The sequence below is a fragment of the Canis lupus genome, chromosome 1, assembly GCF_011100685.1.
Source record: "Canis lupus familiaris isolate Mischka breed German Shepherd chromosome 1, alternate assembly UU_Cfam_GSD_1.0, whole genome shotgun sequence".
In the NCBI taxonomy this organism is placed as follows: Eukaryota; Metazoa; Chordata; class Mammalia; order Carnivora; family Canidae; genus Canis; species Canis lupus.
Genome location: NC_049222.1, coordinates 117,169,938 through 117,195,554, shown reverse-complemented (window position 1 = coordinate 117,195,554; position 25,617 = coordinate 117,169,938). Strand labels below are relative to the sequence as shown.

General features: G+C 38.8%; 1 protein-coding gene across 15 annotated transcripts in view; it reads left to right on the top strand.

Moving 5' to 3' along the window:
- Positions 1 to 25,617, top strand: part of ZNF461 (zinc finger protein 461) — a 52,455-nt gene that overhangs the window by 3,015 nt on the left and 23,823 nt on the right. For 4 of the 15 annotated variants that reach the window (XM_038529134.1, XM_038529138.1, XM_038529136.1 and 1 more), the window contains 2 exons: positions 3,524 to 3,577; positions 17,328 to 17,420. In XM_038529134.1, the coding sequence (XP_038385062.1) occupies positions 17,412 to 17,420 (9 nt within the window). In that variant the 5' untranslated portion in view covers positions 3,524 to 3,577; positions 17,328 to 17,411. Of the gene's footprint in view, positions 1 to 3,523; positions 3,578 to 11,092; positions 11,186 to 12,661; positions 14,410 to 17,327; positions 17,421 to 25,617 lie in introns of those variants that run through there. The other 11 variants (XM_038529140.1, XM_038529137.1, XM_038529133.1 and 8 more) reach the window with 5 other exon arrangements.

Below are 25,617 nucleotides of genomic sequence, written 5' to 3'. Positions count from 1 at the left end.
CAGAGACATAGGCAGAGGGAGAAGCAGGCTCCATGCACTGGCAGCCCAATGTGGGATTCAATCCCAGGTCTCCAGGATCGCGCTCTGGGCCAAAGGCAGGCGCGAAACCGCTGTGCCACCCAGGGATCCCTTTTTTATTTTTTAAAGATTTATTTATTTATTTACTCATGAGAGACACACAGAGAGAGAGAGAGGCAGAGACACAGGCAGAGGGAGAAGCAGGCTCCAAGGAAGGAGCCTGACGTGGGAACGGATCCTGGGTCTCTAGGACCACACCCTGGGCTAAAGGCAGTGCTAAACCGCTGGGCCACCCGGCTGCCCATAAAGTTCATTTAGAAACAGCTTCTTTGGGGCCCCTGGGTGGCTCAGCTGGTTAAGCGCCTTCTGCTCAGGCCCTGCTGAGTGGAGAGTCTACTTTTCCCTCACCTTCAGCCCCTCCCCCTGCTTATGCACACGTGAGTGCACGCAAATGTGCTCTTTCTCAAATAAAATCTTAAAAAAGCTTCTTTGAACATTTTATTCCAAATCATTTCATCTGTTTCTCTGTAAATTAACACATGGATATAGGCATATAGCATTTTTTCATTCAAAACAGTCATACTACAATACAATACTATTTTGTAATCTACCTTCATCTAACAAAATATAATGAACAGCTTTTCATGTCATCAAATTACAAACTGTCATAATGTTTTGACTACATTGTCTGGATATACTATCCAGACATTTCCCTATTGAAGGATGTTTAACTTCTTTCTAGCTTTTCCCCATTATTGTATAGCAAGCATTTCATTGCACGCTCCTTTTTGTGAACATGTGTAATTATATCTTAAAGTCTTAAACATTGTTGAGAATAAGACTTTCAAAGTTAAAACTGACTTATATACCTTCATCAATTGCCCTGCTTAAAGTTTCACCAATATACCATAAAGAGTGTCTATTCATTAAAAAAAAAAAAAAGAGTGTCTATTCTAATATCAACAGTTCTTGAAATCTACCAATTTAGTGGAAGTTGTGTTTGTTTAAATGAATTACCTATGCTGAGGTTTCATTTAATGTAATAAAATCTGGGCTTCTGGGACAAAAAACAGAATTGAAAGAACTGGTTTTGTAGTTAGAGAAATATGGATTCAAAACATAGACTCGCTTGGGAATCCTTGGGTGGCTCAGTGGTTTAGCGCCACCTTTAGGCCAGAGCCTGATCCTGGAAACCCGGGATCGAGTCCCACGTTGGGCTCCCAGCATGGAACCTGCTTCTCCCTCTGCCTGTGTCTCTGCCTGTCTCTCTCTGTCTCTCATGAATAAAATAAAAATCTCAGCCTTTTGCTGAATATGTACGATTTCGCCTCCATTTTATTTTTTTTTAAGATTTTATAAATAAAATCTTCAGCCTTTTGCTGAATATGTACAATTTCTCCTCCATTTTTTTAAGATTTTATAAATAAAATCTTCAGCCTTTTGCTGAATATGTATGATTTCTCCTCCATTTTAGTTTTTTTAAGATTTTATTTATTTATTCATGAGAGACACAGAGACAGAGAGAGAGAGGCAGAGACACAGGCAGAGGGAGAAGCAGGCTCCATGCTTCCAGGATCAGGCTCTGGGCTAAAGGTGGCGCTAAACCACTGAGCCACTGGGGCTGCCCCTCTCCTCCATTTTAAAAAAGACTTTAGTACAATGTAGGACACAGGTCTAAAATCATAGCTTAATGATTTGTTTTATAAACCCATACAATCACCATTTGATAAAGGTCAAATCTCAGAAGGCTCCTTAGCACAGAAGGCTCATGTCTCTTCCTAATCAGTATACCTCAAAGTTAACCATTATTTTGACCTCCATCACATTGAACTTTATAGAACTGGAATCATACAGTATGTACTTTTGTGTCTGGCCTCTTTTATCCAACATTGTATCCATAACAGTCATCCATGCTGTACACAGCAGTAGTTTGTAACTTAACATAGTACTGTACAGTATTATATTGTCTGAATGTACCATAACTTATTTATCCATTCTCTTGTTGCTGGAGTATTTGAGTTTCCAATTTGGGGCTATTATGAGTAAAGCTACTATGAACATTCTTGTCTCAGTCTTTGGCATGCATATGAAATCAACTGTTTGGGGTATGTACACAAAAATAGAATTGCTTGGTTAGAAAATACACATTTAGGTTTAATAAATATTGCAATAGTGTTTGAAAGTGAATGTTCCATTTTATGCTCCCATGTGCAGTGTATGAGAATTCATTGCCTCACCTGATCAATATTATTGTCAGTCTTTTGACTTTTAGACATTCTCATGAGTGTGTAGTGGTACATTTATATTTAATTTGCATTCCCCTTATGACCAATGATGCTGCAAACATAAATTCCTATGGATAATAATTCCCTGATCCACAGAACAGGGAGTGAACAAAAATTGAAATGAAGTTTCACGATAAAAAAATTGCATAGCTTACCATACAACCCAGCCAAATGTGATCTTGGCCATTTATCTCAGAGAAATGAAAACATGGGTTTACAAAAACACCTGTACATGAATGCTCATAGCAGCTTTATTTGTAATAACCAAAACCTGGAAATAAACCAAATGTCTTTTAACAGGTAAATGGTTAAACAAACTAGGGTGTATCTCTACCATGGAAAAACACTGGCAATAAAAAGGAATGGACCATTGAAATACACAATTTGGGTGGGTCTCAAAAGAATTATGCTAACTGAAAAAGAACCAATTTCATAAAAGTCATAATCTGTATGAATACATTATATAACATTCTTAAAATGCAAAACTATAGAGAAGGAGAACAGGTTAGAGGATACCAGGGATTGGGTGGAGAGATGGCTGTGAATATAAAAGGGTAGCATAAGGGATCATTGGGTTAAAACTGTTCTTAATCATGATGGTAGTGGTTGTGACATGACTCTAAACATGATAAAAATGCATAGAACTAAATATACACATAGATACACAAATGGGTGCATGTAAAACTGGCAAAATATATGAATAAGTTCTGTAGATTATATCAATATCATTACCTTGGTCATGATATTGTACTGTAATTTTACAAGAAATGGTCATTGAGGGAAGCTGGGAAGGTTATGTGAGATCTCTGTATTATTTCTTACAACTGCATGTAAATCTACAATGATCTCAAAATAAAAAATTAAAAATATAAGCACATAATTGGAACAAGTTTCCTGCTTTGCCATTTGCAAAAATTAAATAAAAACTTCCCATACCTTACATTATCATACTACAAGAATAAACTCCAAAAGGTTAGGAGTGTAAATATAAGAAATGAAACCATATGGATCCTAGAAGAAAGCATCAGTGAATCCCTCTTTAACCTGGATGTAAGAAAGAACTTTCTAATTCAGAAAACATACAATAAAAGAAAATGTTCAAAGATTTGACTACATTAGAAAAAAAACAGAAAATCAAAAGACAACTTACAAATTAGGAAACAAATATTCACAAGATTCATCACAAATAAAGGGCTGATATTCCTGTATTTGTTTTCTAGGGCTTTCATAACAAAATACCACCAATTGTGTAGAAGCTGAAGTCCAAAATGAAGGTATTGGCAAATTACTTTCTCCTGAGGTCTCTTCTGCTTGGCCTGAAGATGGCTGTCTTCTCACTGTGTCCTCATGTGGTCTTTTCTCTGTGTGTATGCATCCCTGGTATGTCTCTCTGCATACCCTAATCTCCTCTTCGTATATGGACACTAGTTAGATTGAATTAGGATCTACCCTAACAGCCTCATTTTAACTTTTTAAAGGTCCTATCTCCAAATAAAGTCACATTCTAAAGTATGGTGCAAGGGATTAGGGCCTCAACGTTATGAATTCGGGTGGGGACAAAATTCAGTCCATAAGAATTCCTAATATTAAAAAAACCTCTTCATTTCACAGTATATACAAATATTGAATCATTATGTTGTACATCTGAAACTTACGTTAAATGTCAATTATACACCTCAATTTAAAAAGAACTCTTAAAATTGAAATACCAAAAAATTTGACAGAAAAAATGGCTAAAAGGAACAAACAATTCACAAAAAAATAAGTAAAAGTAACACTTAAATATATGAAAAGAGAAATGGAAATTAAAATGATAAGCCCATTTTTCACCTATCAGAATGGAAAAATTTTAAATTTTAACAATATTCTGTTAAGTAAGACAGGGCATAATGGGCTGCATGATGACTTCCAAAAAAGATATGTCTAGGTCCTAATCTCTGGAATTTATGAATGCTAACTTGGAAATTAATAATTAGTTAAATTAGATATAATTAAGGACCTTGAGATGAAGAGTTTATGTTGGATTGTCTGGGTGGACCCCAAATCCAATGACAAGTATCTTTGTAGGGGTGAGGCAGAGAAAGATTTGACAGTGGAAGAGGAGGCAATGTGACCATGGATGCAGAAATTGGAGTGATGGGTCCAAACAGGTCAAGCGATACCTACAGCCACCAGAACGTGGGAGCAAAAAACCAGATTCTTCCCTAGAGTCTTTAGAGGGAATCTGGCCCTGATGACTTTTTGATTTTGGACTTCTGGCCCCAGAACAATGAGAGAAAATAATTAGTTTGTGGTGATTTTTTACAACAGCCGCAGAAAATTAATACATAGGGGGTTAGGCAGTATCATATATTGCTAGGACAAGCCTTACACTGGGGCATATGACAATATATTTAAAAACTACATTAAAAAAAAAAAACAACTATCTATATTCAACCCTGAACAACACAGAGGTTATGGACACTTATCTTCTGTGCAGTTGAAAATCATGTATAACTTTTGACTCCCCCCAAAACTTAATACTAATTAATAGCCTGTTGGCCAGAATCCTTACCAATAATAAAAGTTACTGCCTTTAATTGGACCTGCACAGTTCAAACTGCTGTTCAAGTATATATTTACCTGACATCCAATATTAGGAATTTACTCTGAAGATACACTTCCATCTTTTAAAAAAATCGAAGTTTTTTACATTACAGTGGATGTTCTAGACCTTTACTTGTTGACACAGAAAAACATTCACTACTGTTAGGTAAGAAAAGTAGCTTTCAGAATAGCTTCATGTAGCCAATTTTATTTTTGAAAGGAAAGTCTATGTATACAAGGAGGGAATTTACAATAAATGTTCTTAGTGGGCTATTGTTATTTTAGGATTCCTTGTTTTCTGAATTTTAATGCTTTGTATATATTTCTTTTATATTAACAAAATCTATAAAGCTAATTTCTCTCAGGGATTTATAGAAGTAGCTACAAACACAGTGACAGAATGGGGATGATGGTGATGTGTCTTTGGGAATTCAGGTTAAAGAAAGCTTCTCACACCTCTTAAGTTCTAGCTCTTCATACCAGCTGGGCTTTTTACAGGCAATGCCTTTCCTCTTTCTGGAGCCTATTTACTCACTGGTTTTTCCACCATTCAGGGCTGTCTCCTTTCTTCTAATAAGGAAATCACATCTGGCTTAGACATATACAATCCTATATATAGGAAATGAAATGAAACTTGGGTCTGCTGAGGTGCTGCCAATCAGGGAAGAATAGAAGGGTTATGGGAAGATCAAGTCACCTTACGTTTCAAGTAAATGAAGCCCCAGTAACAACAAAATGCAGTTGTTTGTTTCCAATTATACAAATGCCAAATCAGTTCTTCAGAGGCTCTCCTGAGATTCCTACTGAAGGAAGATACTTCCAATAGGCAGACTATAAATAATGAGGATAATATTCTTAATGGGCAAAACCAGGCTCCAACATCTCACCCTTGTAGTTACATCCTTCTGAAGAGGGTTCAGGCACTCGCTCTTCACCTGGGAGAACCTGATGGACATCTTTGGAAGTGACAGTCCTGCAAATGACAAAACATTCCAACTCCACAAACCCTAGCCCCATATGACCCTGGAAGAAAGGGGAAGGTGGGCCAGATGTGGGAGCAAGGCAGAACATAGAAGAATTTCTCTGGCACGGATCAGCTTGCTGAGTCCAGCAAGAATATACAAATTCAATAGATATCAGAACTCCCTCACAATAAGGTATTAAGTGGTCACTAAAAATTAAATTGTAGACTAATCAAAAAATATAGAAAAATTCATAATACACTGACAGTAGCTAAAGCAGGTTACTATACAACATGTACAACCATTCCATTTACTGAAAGGTACATATATATCATTATGGATAAAATGCCAAACATCAGCAATAGAAAGAAAAATATATGGGTTTATACCTCTAAATGTTAACATTGTTGAATTCTAGTCTGTTATACTGATTTTTTGTCCTATGTATACTTCCATAATTTATATAAATTTATTTTAATAATTACACTTCCCATTCTTTATAAGAACCAAGAATGTCTTGAGTTTAGATTATGTTTTAAGAAATTTTATTAAAGGGAAGTTCTTCAAAAAAATAGCTGAAAAAACCCTCTGTTGTGGGTCTTTATGTTAGATTTATAGTTCAGCATATTCTAAATATAGTGGACTTTGAATGATTTCTCTTATGTTCCCTTCTAACAAACTACTTGTTTCCAAGCATACCTATGGGTGTTCTGCCTAGAAAAGAGCTAAGAGTCTCCAACACTGTTCTAGTTGTTTTTATGTCTTTTGATGGAAGACTGTTTTTTTAATTCAATTTGCCAGCATATAGTATAACACCCAGTGCTCATCTCATCATGTGCCCTCCTTAATGTCCTGTCATCCAGTTACCCTATTCCCCCATTCACCTCCCCTTCTGCAACCCTTTGTTTGGAAGAATTTATTTTACTTCTGAAACTTTAGCAATAATGCCCTGTGGTAATCAGTGAGAGAATTACTGTGCTCATAGTTTCCCTTTAGATCCAACATCAAGAGAATCAAAACTATAGGGCATAAACTTGACTAAGGAAAATTCACACTCAAAGAGTTCCCGTGAATTCATAAAAGTTGGACATATTGCTATAGTTAGAATTCTTTCTTGTCAACTCCCATGGTTTATCATCTGTACTTCTCCAGAGGTTTTTGTCATGCTCTGCCATTGACCTACTTTTATTTCCCCGGTTGGATTATGAACATCATAAAGGTAGCAGTTATATCTTAATTCATCTGTGTTTCTTCCAAGTACATAGGCACAGTTTCTTACATACTGTAGGCATGTGCAATGTCTTATACAGAAATCCCATTTCTAGGATACTTTGTCTTAGGAAACAAGGATGTTCACTGAACAGTTCCTGATAATAACGGCGCCTGGGTGGCTTCAGTTGGTTAAGCATCTGCCTGCAGTTCAGGTCATGAATTCAGGGTCCTGGGATTAAGCCCTGCATTTGACTCCCTGCTCAGCAGGGAGGGAGTCTGCTTCTCTCTCTCTCCCCCTGCTCCTGTGTGCGCTCACATACTCTCTCTCTGTCAGATAAGTAATTAAAAAAAAGAATTCCTGATAATAATGGGTAAAAAAAATGTTTTGGAATAGACAATGTGTTAAATAAGATATGACAGACCACACTATTATCGTTATGATTTGGGCCTCAATTTAATTGTCAAAGAGAGATACTCATCTGGAATGGCTTAGTAAAATACACCAGAAGATATAGAGTTAGAAAATAGTAGAATCTGGTAGTTAGTTAAAGATTAAGGGCTTTGGAATTCAAGTTCTAGTTCCATCTCTCAGGAAATCTGTGACATTTCACAACTTATTTCAGCCCTTGATACCTCGCTTGCCTACATAGTTTACTGGGAATGGTAATACCTTCCTCACAGTTCTCCTGAGGATTAAATTAGTACATACATTGTATTAGAGTTCTCCAGAGAAACAAAAACAACAGGATGTGTGTGTGTGTGTGTGTGTGTGTGTGTGTGTGTGTGTGTTGAGAGAGAGAGAGAGAGAGAGAAGAGAGGTTAAGAAAGAGATTTTAAGGAATTGGCTCATGAGATTGTGCAAGTCTGTTAAATCTAAAATCTGTAGGTCAGGTCAGTATGTCACCCTGGGAACAGTTGCAGTTTGAGCCAAAAGCTCTGCTGCCAGAGTTCCTTTCTATCCTAGGAGAAGAAGGAGAAGGCGGCCTTTAGTCTATCAAGGCCTTCAACTGATATTTCAGTTGAAGAGAAGGAGAAGGCGGCCTTTAGTCTATCAAGGCCTTCAACTGACTGGATGAGGTTTACCCACATTCTGGAGGGTAATCTGCTCTAATTTAAATTAAATGTTAATCTCATTTAATAAACACCTTCACAGGGGACACCTGGGTTGCTCAGGGGTTGAGCGCCTGCCTTCAGCTCAGGGCATGATCCTGGAACCAGGGATCGAGTCCCACATCAGGCTCGCCACAGGGAGCCTGCTTCTCTCTCTGCCTGTGTCTTTGCCTCTCTCTCTGTCTCTCATGAATAAATAAATAAAATCTTAAAAAAAAAAACAAAAAACCTTCACAGAAACATTCAGAACGATATTTGGCTAAATATTTGACCATAGTGGCCCAGCCAAGTTACATAAAATTAGGCATTATAAGTCCATCCCTTGTCTCCTTGGCACCTATATTCATCTCCCTAAACCATACTTAATATCTGAATAAAAACAATAACAAGGTCCTATTTCCACTTAACATGACACAACTATTCCTGCATAAAACAAAAAAATACATGAATCCTTTCCCCAGAGGAGGATGCAAAGTCTTGCATATTTACTTTTCTCCCTTATATCCCACAAATTAAATATTATGATGTAAAGTTAATAGTACATACTGTAAATTCAATACATCATATTACATAACAGTATAAAAAAGGAGCAAAGATATTTATATACATACAAACACAAGCAAAACAAACACAACAAAATAAAGAAACATTCATGACAATTATAGTCCTAATTTCTGAACCTGATCACATGGTTGTTGTGGGCATTTATAACTACCTTCTTCTACCACCCATTCCATATTTCCTTTGCCCTCGGCAAGCTCCTAACTGGTCATGGTTATTTGGTGGGGTCACCCAAACATTCATTCTTGGGTGTCTGGCCCATGAATAATCCCACCTTTATAGTTTGTAGTTTGCCATTCTCTTTAATCATAGGGTATGGTAATATTAAGAGACATTTTAAAGGATCTCCTATACTCTCTATATACTCTTCCTTATCTCTGTTTTGGGGTAGCAGTCCAACTTCTCCTTGATAGTCAAAATCAATAAACCCAGCCAGCATACTTACTCCCTTCTTTGCGTTTTGATTCAGAGAGATGAGAAACCCAAAGCAATTGGGTAGCAGGCTTAATTTATGGTTAAATGGAATCATTGTATCTCTTGGTGGAAGCATTCCTCCCTTTGGAACTAAGACCTCTGTGCAGCAGAGCACAGGCTGTGGGGAGGGGAAGCAAGTATTTTGCTATTAGGTCACCAGGGGTAGTAGTGAGCGGTGTCACTCCCATTTCTACCTCTTGATTCCTAGCCTTATGAATCCTGACTGGGAGAAACAGCACCAGAAAGTGGATGCTGATACCAGAGCATACACAGCCTTCTGTAGAACCATGCCCTAGCCCGGCAAGATACTGCTACCTACATGGCATTGAGACTGAGTCTTCAAAACATCATTCCATTCTGCCAAGCCTGCTGCTTCAAAATGGTGGGGAACTTGTTAAGACCAGTGAATTCCATGAGGATTGAACCACCGCTGTGCTTCAATTACTGTGATAGGAGTTCCTTGATCAGAAGTAATGCTGTTTAGAATACCATGATAGTGGATAAGGCATTCTGTAAATCCACTGATGGTAATTTTGGCAGATGCATTATGTACAGTATAGTCAAATCTGTATCCAGAGTGTCTGTTCTGATAAGGAAAAGAAAATATTGCTCCTTCCGTAATGGAAGCAGTCCAATGTAATCAACCTGCCACCAAAGAATGGTGCTATATCGGAGACTCAGTGTTGGTTTCTACTGCTGACAGATTGGGGATTCAGCAGTGACTGTAACTAGGTTGGCCTTAATGAGTGGACACTCATGTTGCAGAACCCATGGATAACTGCTATCCCTGCCACCACGGCCACTTTGTTCAAGAACCCATTGGGTTATGACAAGGGTGGCTAAGGAAAGAAATCATGTAGTGTCACAGACGGGATCATTCTATACACCTTCTTAAAATCCTCCTCTGCTGAGCATTTAACATGGGACACAAATAGCTTCACTTTTACACATTAAGAGAGCTCTGTACCTCTTTTCTAGATTTCCTTCACATGAATTTGCCAATCACGTTCAAGTTCCTGACCACCCAGCCAAGCCATTGGCCACAGCCTGTGGATCAGTATGTAATTGCACATCTGATCATTTTTTCTTCCAAGCAACAACAACAACCAGGTGCACTGCTCAAAGCTCTGACCAGTAGGATTACTTGTGCCTTCAGGGCGTACTTGGCTCAATCACTTATATACCACTTCGATTTTATGAGTGCTGCTCTATACACCCTACACACACCAAAGCCTTCTCTTGTTCTGGGCCCTATTAATGGTTTGTTGGGTCAGATTACACCCAGTTTATGATGGTAACTTGGTGGCCCATGGTTTAGTGTTTAGTCTCTAAGACCCAGTAGCAGGCCAAAACTGTTTCTCAAAAAGTGAGAACTACAGAGAATGGCAAGACTGCTTCAAAAGCCTAAGGGCCTGAACTGTGACCCATGTATAGGGTCCTGTCAAAGGCTCCAGGCAGCATCACTATCTGCCTCTGATATTTTTAAGATTTGGAAGAGAGAAAGAGATAGGGAGAGAGAGCACACAGGGAAGAGAGGGAGAAGCAGGCTCCCTACTGAGCAGGGATGCCAATGCAGGGGCTCAATCCAGGACCCTCACATCATGACCTGAGTCCAAGGCAGATGTTTAACCAACTGAGCCACCCAGGTGCCCCTGCCTCTGATATTTCAAACAACCTTGGATACAGGGCTTTATGGCCCAAGAGGCAAAGTGCTTGTATTTTTTGGATCTGCGGCAGAGTCAGAGCCTTCTCTTGTTCTGGGCCCTACTCAAAACTAGCAGCTTTTCACATCACTTGGTAAATGGGCTGAAGTAACACACCCAAATGAAGAATAGATTGCCTCCAAAATCCAGAGGTTCATTAGGCTTTGTGCCTCTTTTTTAGTTGTGGGAGCCAGATGCAATGACTTATCCTTCATCCTTAGAAGGGATATCATGACATGCCACACACCACTGGACTCCTAGAAATTTCACTGAGGTAGGTAGGCCTCTAACTTTTTGTTGGATTTATTTTCCAAACCTGACACACAGAGGTCTTATCAGCAAATCTAGAGTGGTTGCCATTTCTTGCTCACTAGACCCAATGGCATAGTGTCATCAATGTATCTGACCAATGTGACATCTTGTGGAAGGGAAAGACAATTAAGATCCCTGTGAACTAAATTATTATCACTGCAAACTAAATTATAGGGCTGAAGAGCTGATGTACCCCTGAGATAGAACACAGAAGGTATATTGTTCTTGCCAAGTGAAAACAGTTGTTTCTGGTTGTCTTTATTAACAGGGATGGAGGGGGAAAATTGCCAGATCAGTAATCATATAGGAGGTACCAGGGAATGTGTTAATTTGCTTAACTGATGAAATCATATCTGGTAAAACAGCTGCAGTTGGAGTCAACAACCAGCTTATGATAACCCATTGTCATTCACCAAGATTTCTCTATCTGCAGAGGCCAAATAGGCAAGTTGAATGCGGATATGGTGGGAGTCACCACCCCTGCATCTTTAAAGTTCTTTTAAATTTTTTAAAAGATTTTATTTATTCATTCATGAGAGACACAGAAAGAGGCAGAGACAGAGGCAGAGGGAGATGCAGACTTCCTGCAGGAAGCCTGATGTGGGACTCGATCCCAGGACCCCAGGATCACAACCTGAGCCAAAGGCAGACGCTCAATCACTGAGCCACCTAAGAGCCCCTCTTCAAAATTCTTAATAGTGGCACTAATCTCTGTAGTCCCTCCAGGAATGCAGTATTCTTCTGGTCTATTATTTTATTTTTTTTAGATAGAGGCAGTTTTAGTAGTTTGCAGTTGTCCTTTCCTCACTCAACAGGCCAGAGAGACAGTTGCTGAGTATGTCTGTTGCAATTATCCATTCTAGAACTGGAGGAGAAACCACAGGATGGGTTCAGGCACCTATTGGATCTGCTGTGAGATGGACCTTAGCTAAAACAACACTGATCACCGGACCTCCTTAAGTCCCTACCCTGACTGGTAGACCAGTAAGGTTCTGGGTCTCCTGGAATTAGTGTCAGCTCAAAGCCAGTGTCTAAGGTCTAATTATTTCCTTTTCCTCAATGTATGGTCACCCTGGTAAAAGCTGTGGGTTTTTGGGGAAAGCATGCGGGAAAATTATCAGCATAAATTTTTGGCAGTGTAACCTTTTCACTCAAGAGGTTCTGGGTCTGCATACTGGGTCATGTCTGAGAATTGATTGACAGTCCATGACCTTTTATTATTCAAGTTAGGCTTTTGTTCACTTGACTGGAACTCTTTCACTTATACAGAGTAAGAATTAAGACTTCCCATCTAGGGATCCCTGGGTGGCGCAGCGGTTTGGTGCCTTCCTTTGGCCCAGGGCGCGATCCTGGAGACCCGGGATCAAATCACACGTCGGGCTCCCGGTGCATGGAGCCTGCTTCTCCCTCTGCCTGTGTCTCTGCCTCTCTCTCTCTCTCTCACTGCGTGCCTATCATAAAAAAAAAAAAAAAAAAAAAAAAGACTTCCCATCTATTTCACTTCCACCAAAGAATAACCATATTCCCAATTACCCTATAACAGAGATTTAAAAAATTCTTTCATGATCATTTTGCATTCATAATAATTTCATATTTTAAAATCCATGTTTCAAGTTACTTAGATTGTTAAAAATTTCTATTGGAAACTTAATTTTCAAGTAAAATCTATGCTTCAGGAAGCTTAACGATCATCTTGTTGAGGTAGGTAAAGAAGGTTAGAGTAGGTATCACCTCATACTCAATCTCACACATAATATTTCAGTCTCTTATATAGTTACTATATTCAGATCTCAACCAAATACATTATCTTCCAAAATCCAGATTTTCAGTTGCATTCAAACACACAAAAACAAATTTACCAGATCTCACGTGATCTCCCAATCGTACTCCTTAAAACCGACACGTTATCAACCTTAGAGTCACAATGTTTAATCACCTGCCCTTGCACTATCATATAATTCATTTAGAGATGAGTACAATCACAAACCACTTTCCCATACTTGTACATTTCACTCAACACCTTTGACAATACCAAGTGCAACCAACGCATACATGTGACCAAGGATCAGACCCAGGAACACAACCACTTGTTCTCACCGATACATTTCTTCACATGGCACTTTGAGATAGGGTTTCTGGACTTAAGGTTAAAAAAAATCTTTAGATTTGCCCCTTCTAGCAGATAATCTGTACTGGCTTCCACCCTCTCAGTCAACTCTGGTTTCTCACACACACACAGAGCTCACAGTGTCGCTTCATGCCTCTCCCACGCATAAGTGTAAGGATCAGGGTCAGCTCTGCCTGGCCCAGGGATCGGTTTCATCCATCAGGGTTCACACAGACAAACACACACACATCCCGGTCTCAGGGAGACCAACCTCCTCCCTTCTCGCGACAGACACCCACCGCAGCCAACCGCTCCTAGTCATAGGTGGACCCAACACAGCCTCCCACAGAACGTTACAAGCTCACTGCCCGCAGAGTCGCGCCGCCCATAGGCACGTGTAATCAATCACACAGTCCCCTCCTAAACCACGTTAGATCACAGCACTACACAATCCCTGCACGTGGCCGAGTTCACCGCGTGAACCCACACGGGTAAACAGCACAACCACTCCACTATTTCCAACGGCCTCAAGAACGTTTCACGAACCAATATCCTCACTCAGGCACCCTGAGACTCCTCACCCTCTTCGGACTCAAAACAAATCTCGCACCGCCACCTTACAGACGAAGGCCGGATCCCTCCGCATCAGACAACAATTCTCTCAAACTACAGCACGTGCGCGTCCACCTTGAAGGGGGTAGGGACAGCCACAGTGCCAGGCTCGAAATCCTCCATCAGAGGAATCCAAGGTCCCAAATTCAGACCCAAAATTCGGCACTGAGCCTTGGAAACGAAGAGGTTGTAGCGTCACTCCAGGACTGCGTGAAACTGAGCAGGTGCATCCCGAAACCTGGCGGAAGGTTTACCTCTTTCAGCGCCTGCGCTCTTTCCTTTCGGACTACGTTTCCCAGAGGACACAGCGGTGCAAAGCTACTTCCGGTAGGAACGTCTGTGGAATGGTCGGCGGCTGAGGCAGGTGAGGACTTTACCCGACCAGCAGAGCGTGCAAGGCTAGGCGCGCGGCCTCGCCTGGAATGCGAATCCGAGTTTGGACCAGCGCCCTTCCTGAGGATGCTAAGGTAAGGAATCCTGGAGCTCCAGGCCTGGGTAAGAGGAGTATCTGGAGTGTTAGGCCTCCAAAGTGCGGGAGCTGCTTAGGGAGGATAGGTTGGGTTGTTTTGAGTGCGTGAAGGAAACTATGAGTTTGTCTCTGGACTGAGTGTATTTGGTTCTGGTGATAGCGACTGGGTTCGGGATCGTGCTTTTGTGGCAGTTTGTCTGCGTGACCATTTGTGTGAATGGAGTTTGTATGTGATGGTGACCATGACTGCGGGTGGCTATTTGTGTAAGCTTCATATACTTGCATAAAAGGAAAAAAGCACAATTACACAAGCCGTTACACTCAGGCTCACGGAGTCAGGCAATAAGGGAGACTTTCCAATATTCACCTGTAGATTCACACAACCAAAGACAAAAAGACAATCCAACCCACGTTAATCATCATCACACAACCTCAGACACAGCCACATATATATTATATAGTAAAACAAACCGAACAGTCACTCCCCAACCACAAACTGACTTTATGCCCACTTAGCCCTCATCCCCAACACTTATCTGAAGAACTCAAGCATATCACCAAATGTTAAAGAGTCATAATTACCATGGTCACAGACACTGTCGCACTCCACATCACCCACAAGGTCACACAATGTTGAGCTTCAAGAAAGTCTTGGTTAGGGGCACCTGGCTGACTTAGTTAAGAGCTTGGGATTCTTGATCTTGGGGTGACTTCAGCTCCACTTTGGGTTTGGAGATTACTTAGGAAAGGCCTCGTGTCTCGTAGTTCTTTTTTTTTTTTTTTTTTTTTTAAGATTTTATTTATTTATTCATGAGAGACACAGAGAGAGGCAGAGACAGGCAGAGGGAGAATCAGGCTCCCTATGGGGAGCCCGATGTGGGACTTGATGCCAGGACTCCGGGATCATGCCCTGAGCCGAAGGCAGATGCTCAACCACTGAGCCACTCAGATGTCCTTCATACTTCTATACCTCACTACTTCTGCCATTCTCCTTAGAAACACCTTAGAGTAGGAGGAAAGAATGGTACTCTTGCTCATCCAAAATCAGTCTAATGATTAGGAGCTGCTTCTTACCTGAAACGTTCATAAAAACTTTTATAATTCCTTGTTATATTACTTAATTTAAAGTAAAAGTTGTCTATGATTCTTCAGCCACTCAAAGCATTTTTAAAAATTATTTATTTATTTATTTATTTATTTATTTATTTATTTATTTGACAGAGAGAGAGAAAAAGGGAACAGTGAGCAGGGGGAGGAGCAGAGGGAGAGGGCCAAGCCATCCCACATGGGGTTTGATCCCACAGAGATCATGCAGGAGCTAAAACCAAGAGTGAGACGTACAACCACCTGAGCCACCCAGGCACCCTCACTTTGAATATCTTATTACAAATACTTTCACCTTCTTTATATGCATACATATATGCCTACATATGTATGTATTTTTCCCTAAAAGATTAGACACATTCGGGGATCCCTGGGTGGCTCAGCGGTTTGGCGCCTGCCTTTGGCCCAGGGCGCGATCCCGGAGTCCCGGGATCGAGTCCCACGTCAGGCTCCTGGCATGGAGCCTGCTTCTCCCTCCTCCTGTGTCTCTGCCTCTCTCTCTCTCTCTCTCTCTGTCTATCATAAATAAATAAGTAAATCTTAAAAAAAAAAAAGATTAGACACATTGGTTTTGTAATTCTTTATTACAGGATTTTTAGGTCTTTTGTCTGTATTCAGGAATAAATTTCAGAAGATTTTCCAGGATGCTTCCAGGTGTACTTTTTAAAATTCTCACCAGTACTCCAAACTAAAGTCTCAAGTATTCATTTGGTCTGGAATTATATATATATATTTATATATATATAGAGAGAGATCACATGTGCACATGTGTGGGGGAGCTGAGTGGGGAGGGAGGTGAGAGGGAGAATCTTTTTTTTTTTTTTAAGATTTTTTATTTATTCATAGAGACACAGATGGAGGGAGAGAGAGAGAGAGAGAGAGGCAGAGACACAAGCAGAGGGAGAAGCAGGCTCCATGCAGGGAGCCCGACGTGGGACTCGATCCCGGGTCTCCAGGATCACACCCCAGGCTGCAGGCGGCTCTAAACCGCTGCGCCACGGGGGCTGCCCGAGAGAGAGAATCTTAAGCAGGCTCTAGGCTCAGCCCAGAGCCCAATGTAGGCTGATTCTTTTTTTTTTTTTTTTTTTTAAGATTTTATTTATTTATTCATGAGAGACACAGAATATGAGAGAGAGGCAGAGACACAGACAGAGGGAGAAGCAGGCCCCATGCAGGGAGCCCGATGTGGGACTAGTTTCCGGGTCTCCAGGATCACAACCTGGGCTGCAGGCGGCGCTAAACTGCTGAGCCACTCAGGCTGCCCTGTAGGCTGATGCTTGTGACCTCAGCCAAAATCAAGACTCTATCGCTTAATTGACTGTGCCACTCAGGCGCCCTGGTCAGGAAATTTTTGTTCTATTTATTTCTTCTTTTTTGTCTGTGTTCCATCAGTCTCTATTTTTGAAATTCCTATGAGTTATTCAGTAGGTCTTTTAGATCGTTTTCTTTTTCCTTAATCTTTTTGTAATGACCATTTCCTTTTCCTCTTAAACTCATTGAGGATCTTGTCAGTAGACGTCTGAATAGGTTGGTTGGGACCTTTTTGTTATAGGGACACTGGTCTGCCTCTCTAAATCTGTCCTGCTGAAAAGCCTGGACCCAGTCTTTCTTGAATCCATCCCATTATCCCTGGCTTCCTTCCTGTTTTGAGTAAGGTTGGGATTTGTCCAATATCCCTCTTACTTTTTATGTGTATGGGGACTGGGCATAGGAGATATGAAGAGGGAAGAAAAATGTCATTCTATATTAGCACTTCAGGATCTAAGAAGCAAGATCATCTCATGTCTTTTTTTTTAAACCCCTCTCATCCAGCAACATTTTCTTTGGACTTGGACTGTGAATTTCTTCTAAAGTGAAACTAAGAAGAGGACTAATACATTGAATTCTTAAAAAGCCATGGCCAGTGTAAGTTGATTTTTTTGGTTCCTAATTGATGTCCTTTTTTTCCATAGTCATATGAATATTTGCATTCTTTATCCTGATATTGTTGCCTAAGTGAATACCCTACAATAAGTTACAAGTGAGTAAGTGTTGGTTTCAAAACTTCAAGGTCTTCCTTTTTTGCTCCTCTCCTTTCTAACCAGTGTTCTTATGCTTATTCAATACATCATTTTTCATTTCCCATATGCTCAGACTTTTGCCAGGGGAAGAGAACAGAAATAGTATTCTTTTGAGGGAAATATTGATGATTCTCTTGTCAGAACTTTGGTTTGATGAGGTGATTTAACAAATATTTTTGAGTACCTACTATGTGACAAGCATACTTCTAGGTAACTATGAATAAATTGGTGGGGGAAAAAAATCAGACACATACAAATCATCCCTTTTAGAACTTAACTTGTAGTGAGAGAGACAAAAATAACTTAAGTACTACCAGACTTAAGAATTTTTTAAAAGATTCTATTTATTTATTTGAGAGAGTGAGGGAACACAAGTGGGGGTTAGAGGGAGAGAGGGGGAGGAAGAAGCAGATTCCCTGTCTAGCAGGGAGCCTGACATGGGCTCGATCCTCAGGACCCTGAGATCATGAGCTGAAGACAGACGCTTTAACTGAGTGAGCCACCGTGGCACCCCAAGACTTAAGATTTAAGACACAGATACATACACACACACATATATGAACAAATGAACAAAACAATTACAAGATAAAGCTAAGACCAAAAAACAAATCTATGTCCTATCAATAAATGTATATGAATTTTAACTCACAAAAGAAAAAGGCTTTTAGGTTGAGTCTCAAAGGAAAACTCAACTCTTTGCACTCAGAGACTCTGAGATACTTAAGTGACTCAGAAAGTTTAATGAAAGGATGGATAAATTATGCCAGACAAATGGAAACTAAAAACAGACAAAAATTCAGGCCACATAACACCATTAAACATGGCAAAGGGTAGTATGTAATTCTAAGGCATACATTTCAAAATGAAGATAACATAGTTGTAAATACACATATATCAAATATTATAGCATCAAATTTCCTTGAGCAAATAGGAAAGCAGATAGAAGAAGGAAGTAGTAGAGGACACTAATTAACCCTTTCAGTCAAAGTCAAGCCAAGTAGACAAATTTAGTAAGGATGAAACACTCCATCAAATCTACCTAATTGATATATATTCAATTCTGTATCCTAGTAATAACAAATATATGTACTTTTCAAGTGTCCATAGACCAATCAGGAAAAATGACATAATATTAGGCTATAATAAGGTCCAAGTAACAAGAAATGATATACCATATTCTCTGAACACAATGAAATATAGCTAGGATTTAATAACAAAATCAGGATCCCTGGGTGGCTCAGCAGTTTAGCGCTTGCCTTTGGCCCAGAGCGTGATCCTGAAGTCCCAGGATCAAGTCCCACATCGGGCTCCCTCCATGGAGCCCTCTGCCTGTGTCTTTGCCTCTCTCTCTCTCTCTCTCTCTGTCTCTCATGAATAAATAAATAAAATCTTTTAAAAAAATCAGAAAAATAAAGTTACTCTTACCAACAATTTATAAAATCTGTCTCAATTCCTGGATCAAAGATGAAATACAATCCAAAAGTAAAGAATTTGGGGGCAGCCCTGGTGGCGCAGCGGTTTAGTGCCGCCTGCAGCCCGGGGTGTGATCTTGGAGACCCGGGATCAAGTCCCACATCAGGCTTCCTGCGTGGAGCCTGCTTCTCCCTCTGCCTGTGTTTCTGCCTCTCTCTCTCTCTGAATAAATAAATAAATCTTAAAAAAAAAAAAAAAGTAAAGAATTTTGGGATCCCTGGGTGGCTTAGGGGTTTAGCGCCTGCCTTTGGCCCAGGGCATGATCCTGGGGTCCCAGGATTGAGTTCCATATCGAGCTCCCTGCATGGAGCCTGCTTCTCCCTCTGCTTGTGTCTCTGCCTTTCTCTCTTTCTCTGTGTCTCTCATGAATAAATAAATAAAATCTTAAAAAAAATAAAAATAAAAAAATAAAAGTAAAGAATTTCTGGTACTCTGTGATAACACTACATTTTGGAACCCATGGGATTTAGTTAAAGTAAGACTTTAAGGGCAAAGTTACAGTTTTAATGCTTCTAATAAAATAATGAAAATATATAAATTGAAAAGAAGTAGAAGGAATTATGGAAGGAATTTATAAAGATAAAAATTTTATGTGTTAGAAAACAGGAAAAACTTACAATCAATGAGATAATAATACAAATCTTAAATTAGGAAAGAAAGAGAAAGCATAATATAAAAATTTAAAAAGCAGAAAATCCACAGAAACAAAGGAATTAAAAAGAATCTGGAAAAAGTACATTATTGGATTATTTGCAAATACATTTTATTTATCCACATATATACCATTTTTAATTGCTCTTGCTTCTTGAGATCTGAATTTCTATTTGGTGTCATTTCTTTTTAACTTGAAGATCTTCCTTCTGCATCTACAGTTTGCGTCTTCTCATGATAAATACTCTCAGCTTTCTTTATTTGAAAATGTCTTTATTCCACCTTAATTTATAAAATAAGTCAGGAAATGCATCCTCTTCTCTTTTCTGGAAGAATTTACTGAATTGTATTATTTCTTCCTCTATTGTCTGATAGAATTCAACAACAAAGGCATCTGTAGTAAGCAGAATAATGACCCCCAGAGATGTCTACATGCTAATCCTGGAACCTGTGAATATGGTGCCTTATGTGGCAAAAGGGAATTTGCAGATGTTATTAAGTTAATGATTTTGAGGTAGGGAGATTATTTTTGATTATCTGAAGAATCAGGATCAGAGGGAGATGTGAGAATGGAATGTGCATACTCCTGTTAGTGAAATGAAATGTTACTGGCTTTGAAAATGGAGGAAGGGGGCAGCCCCGGTGGCCCAGCAGTTTAGCGCGGCCTTCAGCCTAGGGCATGATCCTGGAGACCCAGAATCGAGTCCCACGTTGGGCTCCCTGCATGGAGCTTGCTTCTCCCTCTGCCCTTTCTCTCTCTCTCTCTCTGTCATGAATAAATAAATAAAATCTTAAAAAAAAAAAAAAAGGAAAATGGAGGAAGGGGGCCATGAACCATGTAAGAGGCCTCTAGAAGCTAGAAAATGCAAGAAAATAGACTCTTTCCTAAAGCCACCAGAAAGGTACACAGCCCTGCTGACATCTTGATTTAGTCTAGTGAAACCCTTGTTGGACTTCTAACATATATATCTGTCAGATAATAAATTTGTTGTTTTAAGTTACTATATTTGTTACAGCAGCAGTAGTAAGTAAATGCACCATCTGAATTTGGAGTTTTCTTCATGGGGAGGCTTTAATTTCTTTAATTGATCTAGGGCTTTTGGGGGTTTCATTTCTTTTTGAATCAGTTTAGTAATTTGTGTCTTTCAAGAAATTCATTTATTTCCATTTAGATGTCAAATTTATTAGCATAAAGTTGTTTATAATATTCCCTTATTATCCTTTTAATGCCTGTCAGATCTATAGTAATGCCCTCTTCTTAATTCCTGATGTCAATAATTTATGTCTTTTTTCTTGATTGTATATGTATTCTAAAATACATTAGTATTTTATTGGTGTTTTCAAAGACTAGCTTTTAGTTTTATTAATTTTTCTCTACAGTTTGCCTTTGCCTTGATTGTTATTTCATTAATTACTGATCTGATTCTTTCCTTTTTAATGTGTATTTTGGGTTTAATTTTCTCTTCTTTTTTGAGTTCAAATTCCCTTTTTTCTTTTACCCGTGCGCTATTTTGAAGAGTGTTCTTTAACTTAAAAATTTAGGGGGACTTTTTCAGATCCTTCTGAGAATTCATTTTTAACTTAATTCATAATTTAATTCTGTTGTGGTCAGAGAACATACTCTGTGATATCAGTCCTTTTAAATTTATTGAAACTTATGACCTGAAATGTGCACTATCTTGGTGACTGCTCAATGTGCATTTGAAAGAAAAAGGGTGGGGATCCCTGGGTGGCGCAGCGCTTTGGCGCCTGCCTTTGGCCCAGGGCGTGATCCTGGAGACCCGGGATCGAATCCCATGTCGGGCTCCCGGTGCATGGAGCCTGCTTCTCCCTCTGCCTGTGTCTCTGCCTCTCTCTCTCTCTCTCTCTGTGACTATCATAAATAAATAAAAATTAAAAAAAAAAAAGTTGAAAGAAAAAGGGTGTTATACTATTGTTGGATAGAGTGATTATCAGTTAGGTTAAGTGTTTCGTAAGAGTGCTCAACTCTTCTGTATCTTTTTTTTTTTTGGTCACTTAGTCTATCAATTACTGAGAGAGGACTGTTGAAGATTATAGATACAGCTGTCGATTTGTTACAGTTCTGTCAGTTTTGATAGCTGTTTCCATAGTGTAGCAGTTATCACGTTCGCCACACAATTCTGTCAGTTTTGCTTTATGTGTCTTGAAATCCTGTTAGTAGATGCATGTATATTTAGGATTACTATGTCCTTGTTTTCCTTAAGTTTGTTTGGTTATTTATTTATTTTTAATGATCTCTACACCCTGTGTGAGGCTTGAACTCACAACCTGAAATCAAGAATTGCATGCTAAAAAAAAAAAAAAAAAAAAAAAAGTTGAATGGTTTTCCAACTGAGCCAGCCAGGTACTCCAAGATTCCTATATCTTCTTGCTGAATTGACACTCCTTTATTATGAAATGTCCTTTTGGTAATATTCTTTTTTTTTTTCTTTGCATTCTATTTATTAATATAACTGCTTCAGCTTTCTTTTATTGTTACTTTGTGGCATATCTTTTTCCATCTTTTATTTTAACTTATTTTAAGTGTATCTCATATAACAGCATATAGTTCAGTCCTATTTTTTTTTTTTTTTAAGATTTTATTTATTCATGAGAGACACAGAGAGAGAGGCAGAGACACAGGCAGAAGGAGAAGCAGGCTCCATGCAGGGAGCCCAATGTGGGACTCGATCCCGAGTCCCCAGGATCATGCCCTGGGCCAAAGGCAGAAGCTCGACCTCTGAGCCACCGGCTGCCCTCAGTTCTATTTTTTTATCTAATCTGATAATCTCTGCCTTTGAGTATCTAAATCAGGAGTTAGCAATCTGTGGCATGCTGGCCAAATCCAGCCCACAGCCTCAAGCTAAGAATGATTTTGCATTGCTGAAAGGTTACAAATAAAGAATAATATGTGATAGGGACTGTATATGATTCATAGAGCCTAAAATGTTTACTGTCTGAATCTTTTCAGAAAGTTTGCTGACTTCTCCATGGACTGTTTATATTGAATGTAATTATTAGATTTTAATCTATTACCTTGTCATCTATTCTTCCTTTTCCCCCCTATTTTCCTGCCTTCTCTTGGACAAGTTTTATATTTTTTTAGTATTCCATGTATCTTCACTGCTTTTTAGAATTCCATTTATCTCCATTATAGGATTATTAGCTATACTATTTTTACTGTTTTATTGTTTTTGGGGTTGTTCTAAGATTTCCAATATGCTTTTAAAAGAGTTTATTACAGTCTTCCAGTAATTATGCAATTTCACAAATAATGCTAAAATCTTACAGCTAGATACTTCCATTTTCCCTTTACATCTTTTTTCTATTGTTGTCATATATTTTATTTCTACATGCATTAAAACCACAAAGCTTTTTCTTCTTTAAATGATTAGTTATCTTTTAAAGAAATTATTAAATGAAAATATCTTTATTTACCTCCAAATTTATTTATTTATAGTACTCTTCATTCCTCTGTGGTTAGAAGTTTTTGCCTAGTATCAATTTTTTGTCCCCCTAAAGAACTTGCTTTAACTTTTTTTTTGCTTTAACCTTTTTTTGTAGCCCAAGTCTTTTGGTGAAGAATCCTCACAGCTTTTGTTTCTCTTGAAAGACAAAACAAAACAAAAAACAGACCCAAAGCTTTATTTCCCCATAATTCTGAAAGATTTTAGTTGGGTATAGAATTATAGACTGACAGCTTTCTTTCAGATTTTAAAGAAACTGTTTTGTTGTCCTGCCTCCATTGTTATTAATGGGGAGTAATCTCTGATTCTCATTGTTGTTTCCCTCTGTATAATGTGCCTTTTGTGGGGAAGAGAATCTGGTTGCTTTTAAGATTTTTTTTTCCTTATAGTTGGTCTTCAGCAGGTTGGTTATAATGATTATAAGTATAGTATTCTTTGTTTTTAACGTTTTATTTATGTAAGTAATCTCTACACACAGTGTGGGGTTTGAACTCATAACTCTTGAGATTAAGAGTCCCACGTTTTTCCAAGTGAGCCAGCCAGGTGCCCCTAGCCTTCTGTTTTTATGTTACTTGGGTAACATAGTTCATTGAACTTCATGAATCTGTGGGTTTGTTTGTTTTTTTTTTTTTTTAATGAAATTTGGAAAATATTTTGCTCAATGACTCTAAGAATTTTTTTTTAAAAGATTTTATTTATTTATTCATTGAGACACACACAGAGAGAGAGGCAGAGACACAGACAGAGGGAGAAGCGGACTCCATGCAGGGAGCCCGACATGGGACTTGATCCTGGGTCTCCAGGATCACACCCCAGGCTGCAGGTGGCGCTAAACTGCTGCGCCACCAGGGCTGCCCTCTAAGTAATTTTTTTGCCTTGTTTTTCTCTTCTGACTCTCCAATTACATGTATGTTGGACTGATAATGTCTCATAGATCATTATGGCTCTGTTTACCTTTTTTTTTCTCCAGTCTTTTTTCTCTCTGGACCCTCAGTGGGTGATTCCTGTTGACTTGTCCTGTACTGATCTTTTCTTCTATTGTGTTAATCTGCTGTAGATCCTTCTAGTGAATTTTTTATTTCTTGATTTCATGATTTGCCTTTGATTATTTTTTAAAGTACCTAAATTTCTCAAATCTTTGCCTGCTAATTTCAACACCTGAATCATTTGTTGGTGTTTCTAGTAAGTGAGTTTCTCTCATCTTTTTTTTTTTTTTTTTTTGCATTTCTAATAATCTTTTACTAGTAATTATTTCTAATAATTTTAATTGTATACTCAACATTATATATTATATTTTGTTAACTATGACTCTGGATCTTGTTAATCTCTTCTTAGAGAAGAAGTTAGCTCTACTCGATAATTCATATAATTATACATAATATAAAGTATGGCACTTAAAACATCATGGTACTGGTATATAAATAGATCAAGGGAACGGAATTGAAAAATTTAGAAATATACCTTCATATGATAATTTAACATTGATAAAAGTGGTATCTTAAAAGAGCAGGCTAAAGATAGACTTTTTTTATTGAGATAATTGGCATGTAACATTGTTAGTTTTGGGTGCACAAAATAGTGGTTTAGTATATGTTACAAAATGATCACCACATTAAGTCTAGTTAATATCCATTATCACATATAGTTACAAGGTTTCTTTCTTGTGATGAAAACTTTCCAGATCTAGTCTTTTAGCAATTTTTGAATATACAATACAGTATTAATAGCTATAGTCACCACATTGTATGTTGTGTATCCCCAGGGCTTATTAATTTTATAACTGGAGGATTATACCTTTTGACCAGCTTCATCCATTTCACCACCACCTCCCCTGCCTCTGACAACCAACAATATGTTCTCTGTATCTATGAGTTTGATTTTTATTTTCTGTTTTTAGATATCACATACAAGTGAGATCATATGGTATTTGTCTTTCTCAGTCTGACTTATTTCACTTATTATAATGCCATCAGAGTCCATCCAAATTGTTGGAAATGGTAGGATTTCCTTTTTTTAAAAGGTTTTATTTATTTTTATTTATTTAAGAGACAGAGCATGAGCAGGGGGAGGGGCACAAGGAAAGGGAGAAAGACAAGCAGACTCCCCACTGAGTGAGGAGACCAATGCAGGGCTTGATCCCAGGATCCTGAGATCATGACATGAGCCAAAGGCAGATTCTTAACTGACTGAGTCACCCAGGTACCCCCCCCCCCCCACCTTTTAAGTAGGCTTTACATCCAGTGTGGAGCCCAATGCAGGGTTTGAATTCAGGCCCCTGAGATCAACACCTAAGCTGGGATCAAGAGTCAGACACTTAGCTGACTTAGCCATCCATGTGCCCCTCCTTTATTTTTTTTTATTAATGGCTGAATAGTATTCCTGTATATGTGTGTGTGTATCACATTTTCTGTATCTGTTCATCCATTGGAGGATACTTAATTTGTGTCTATG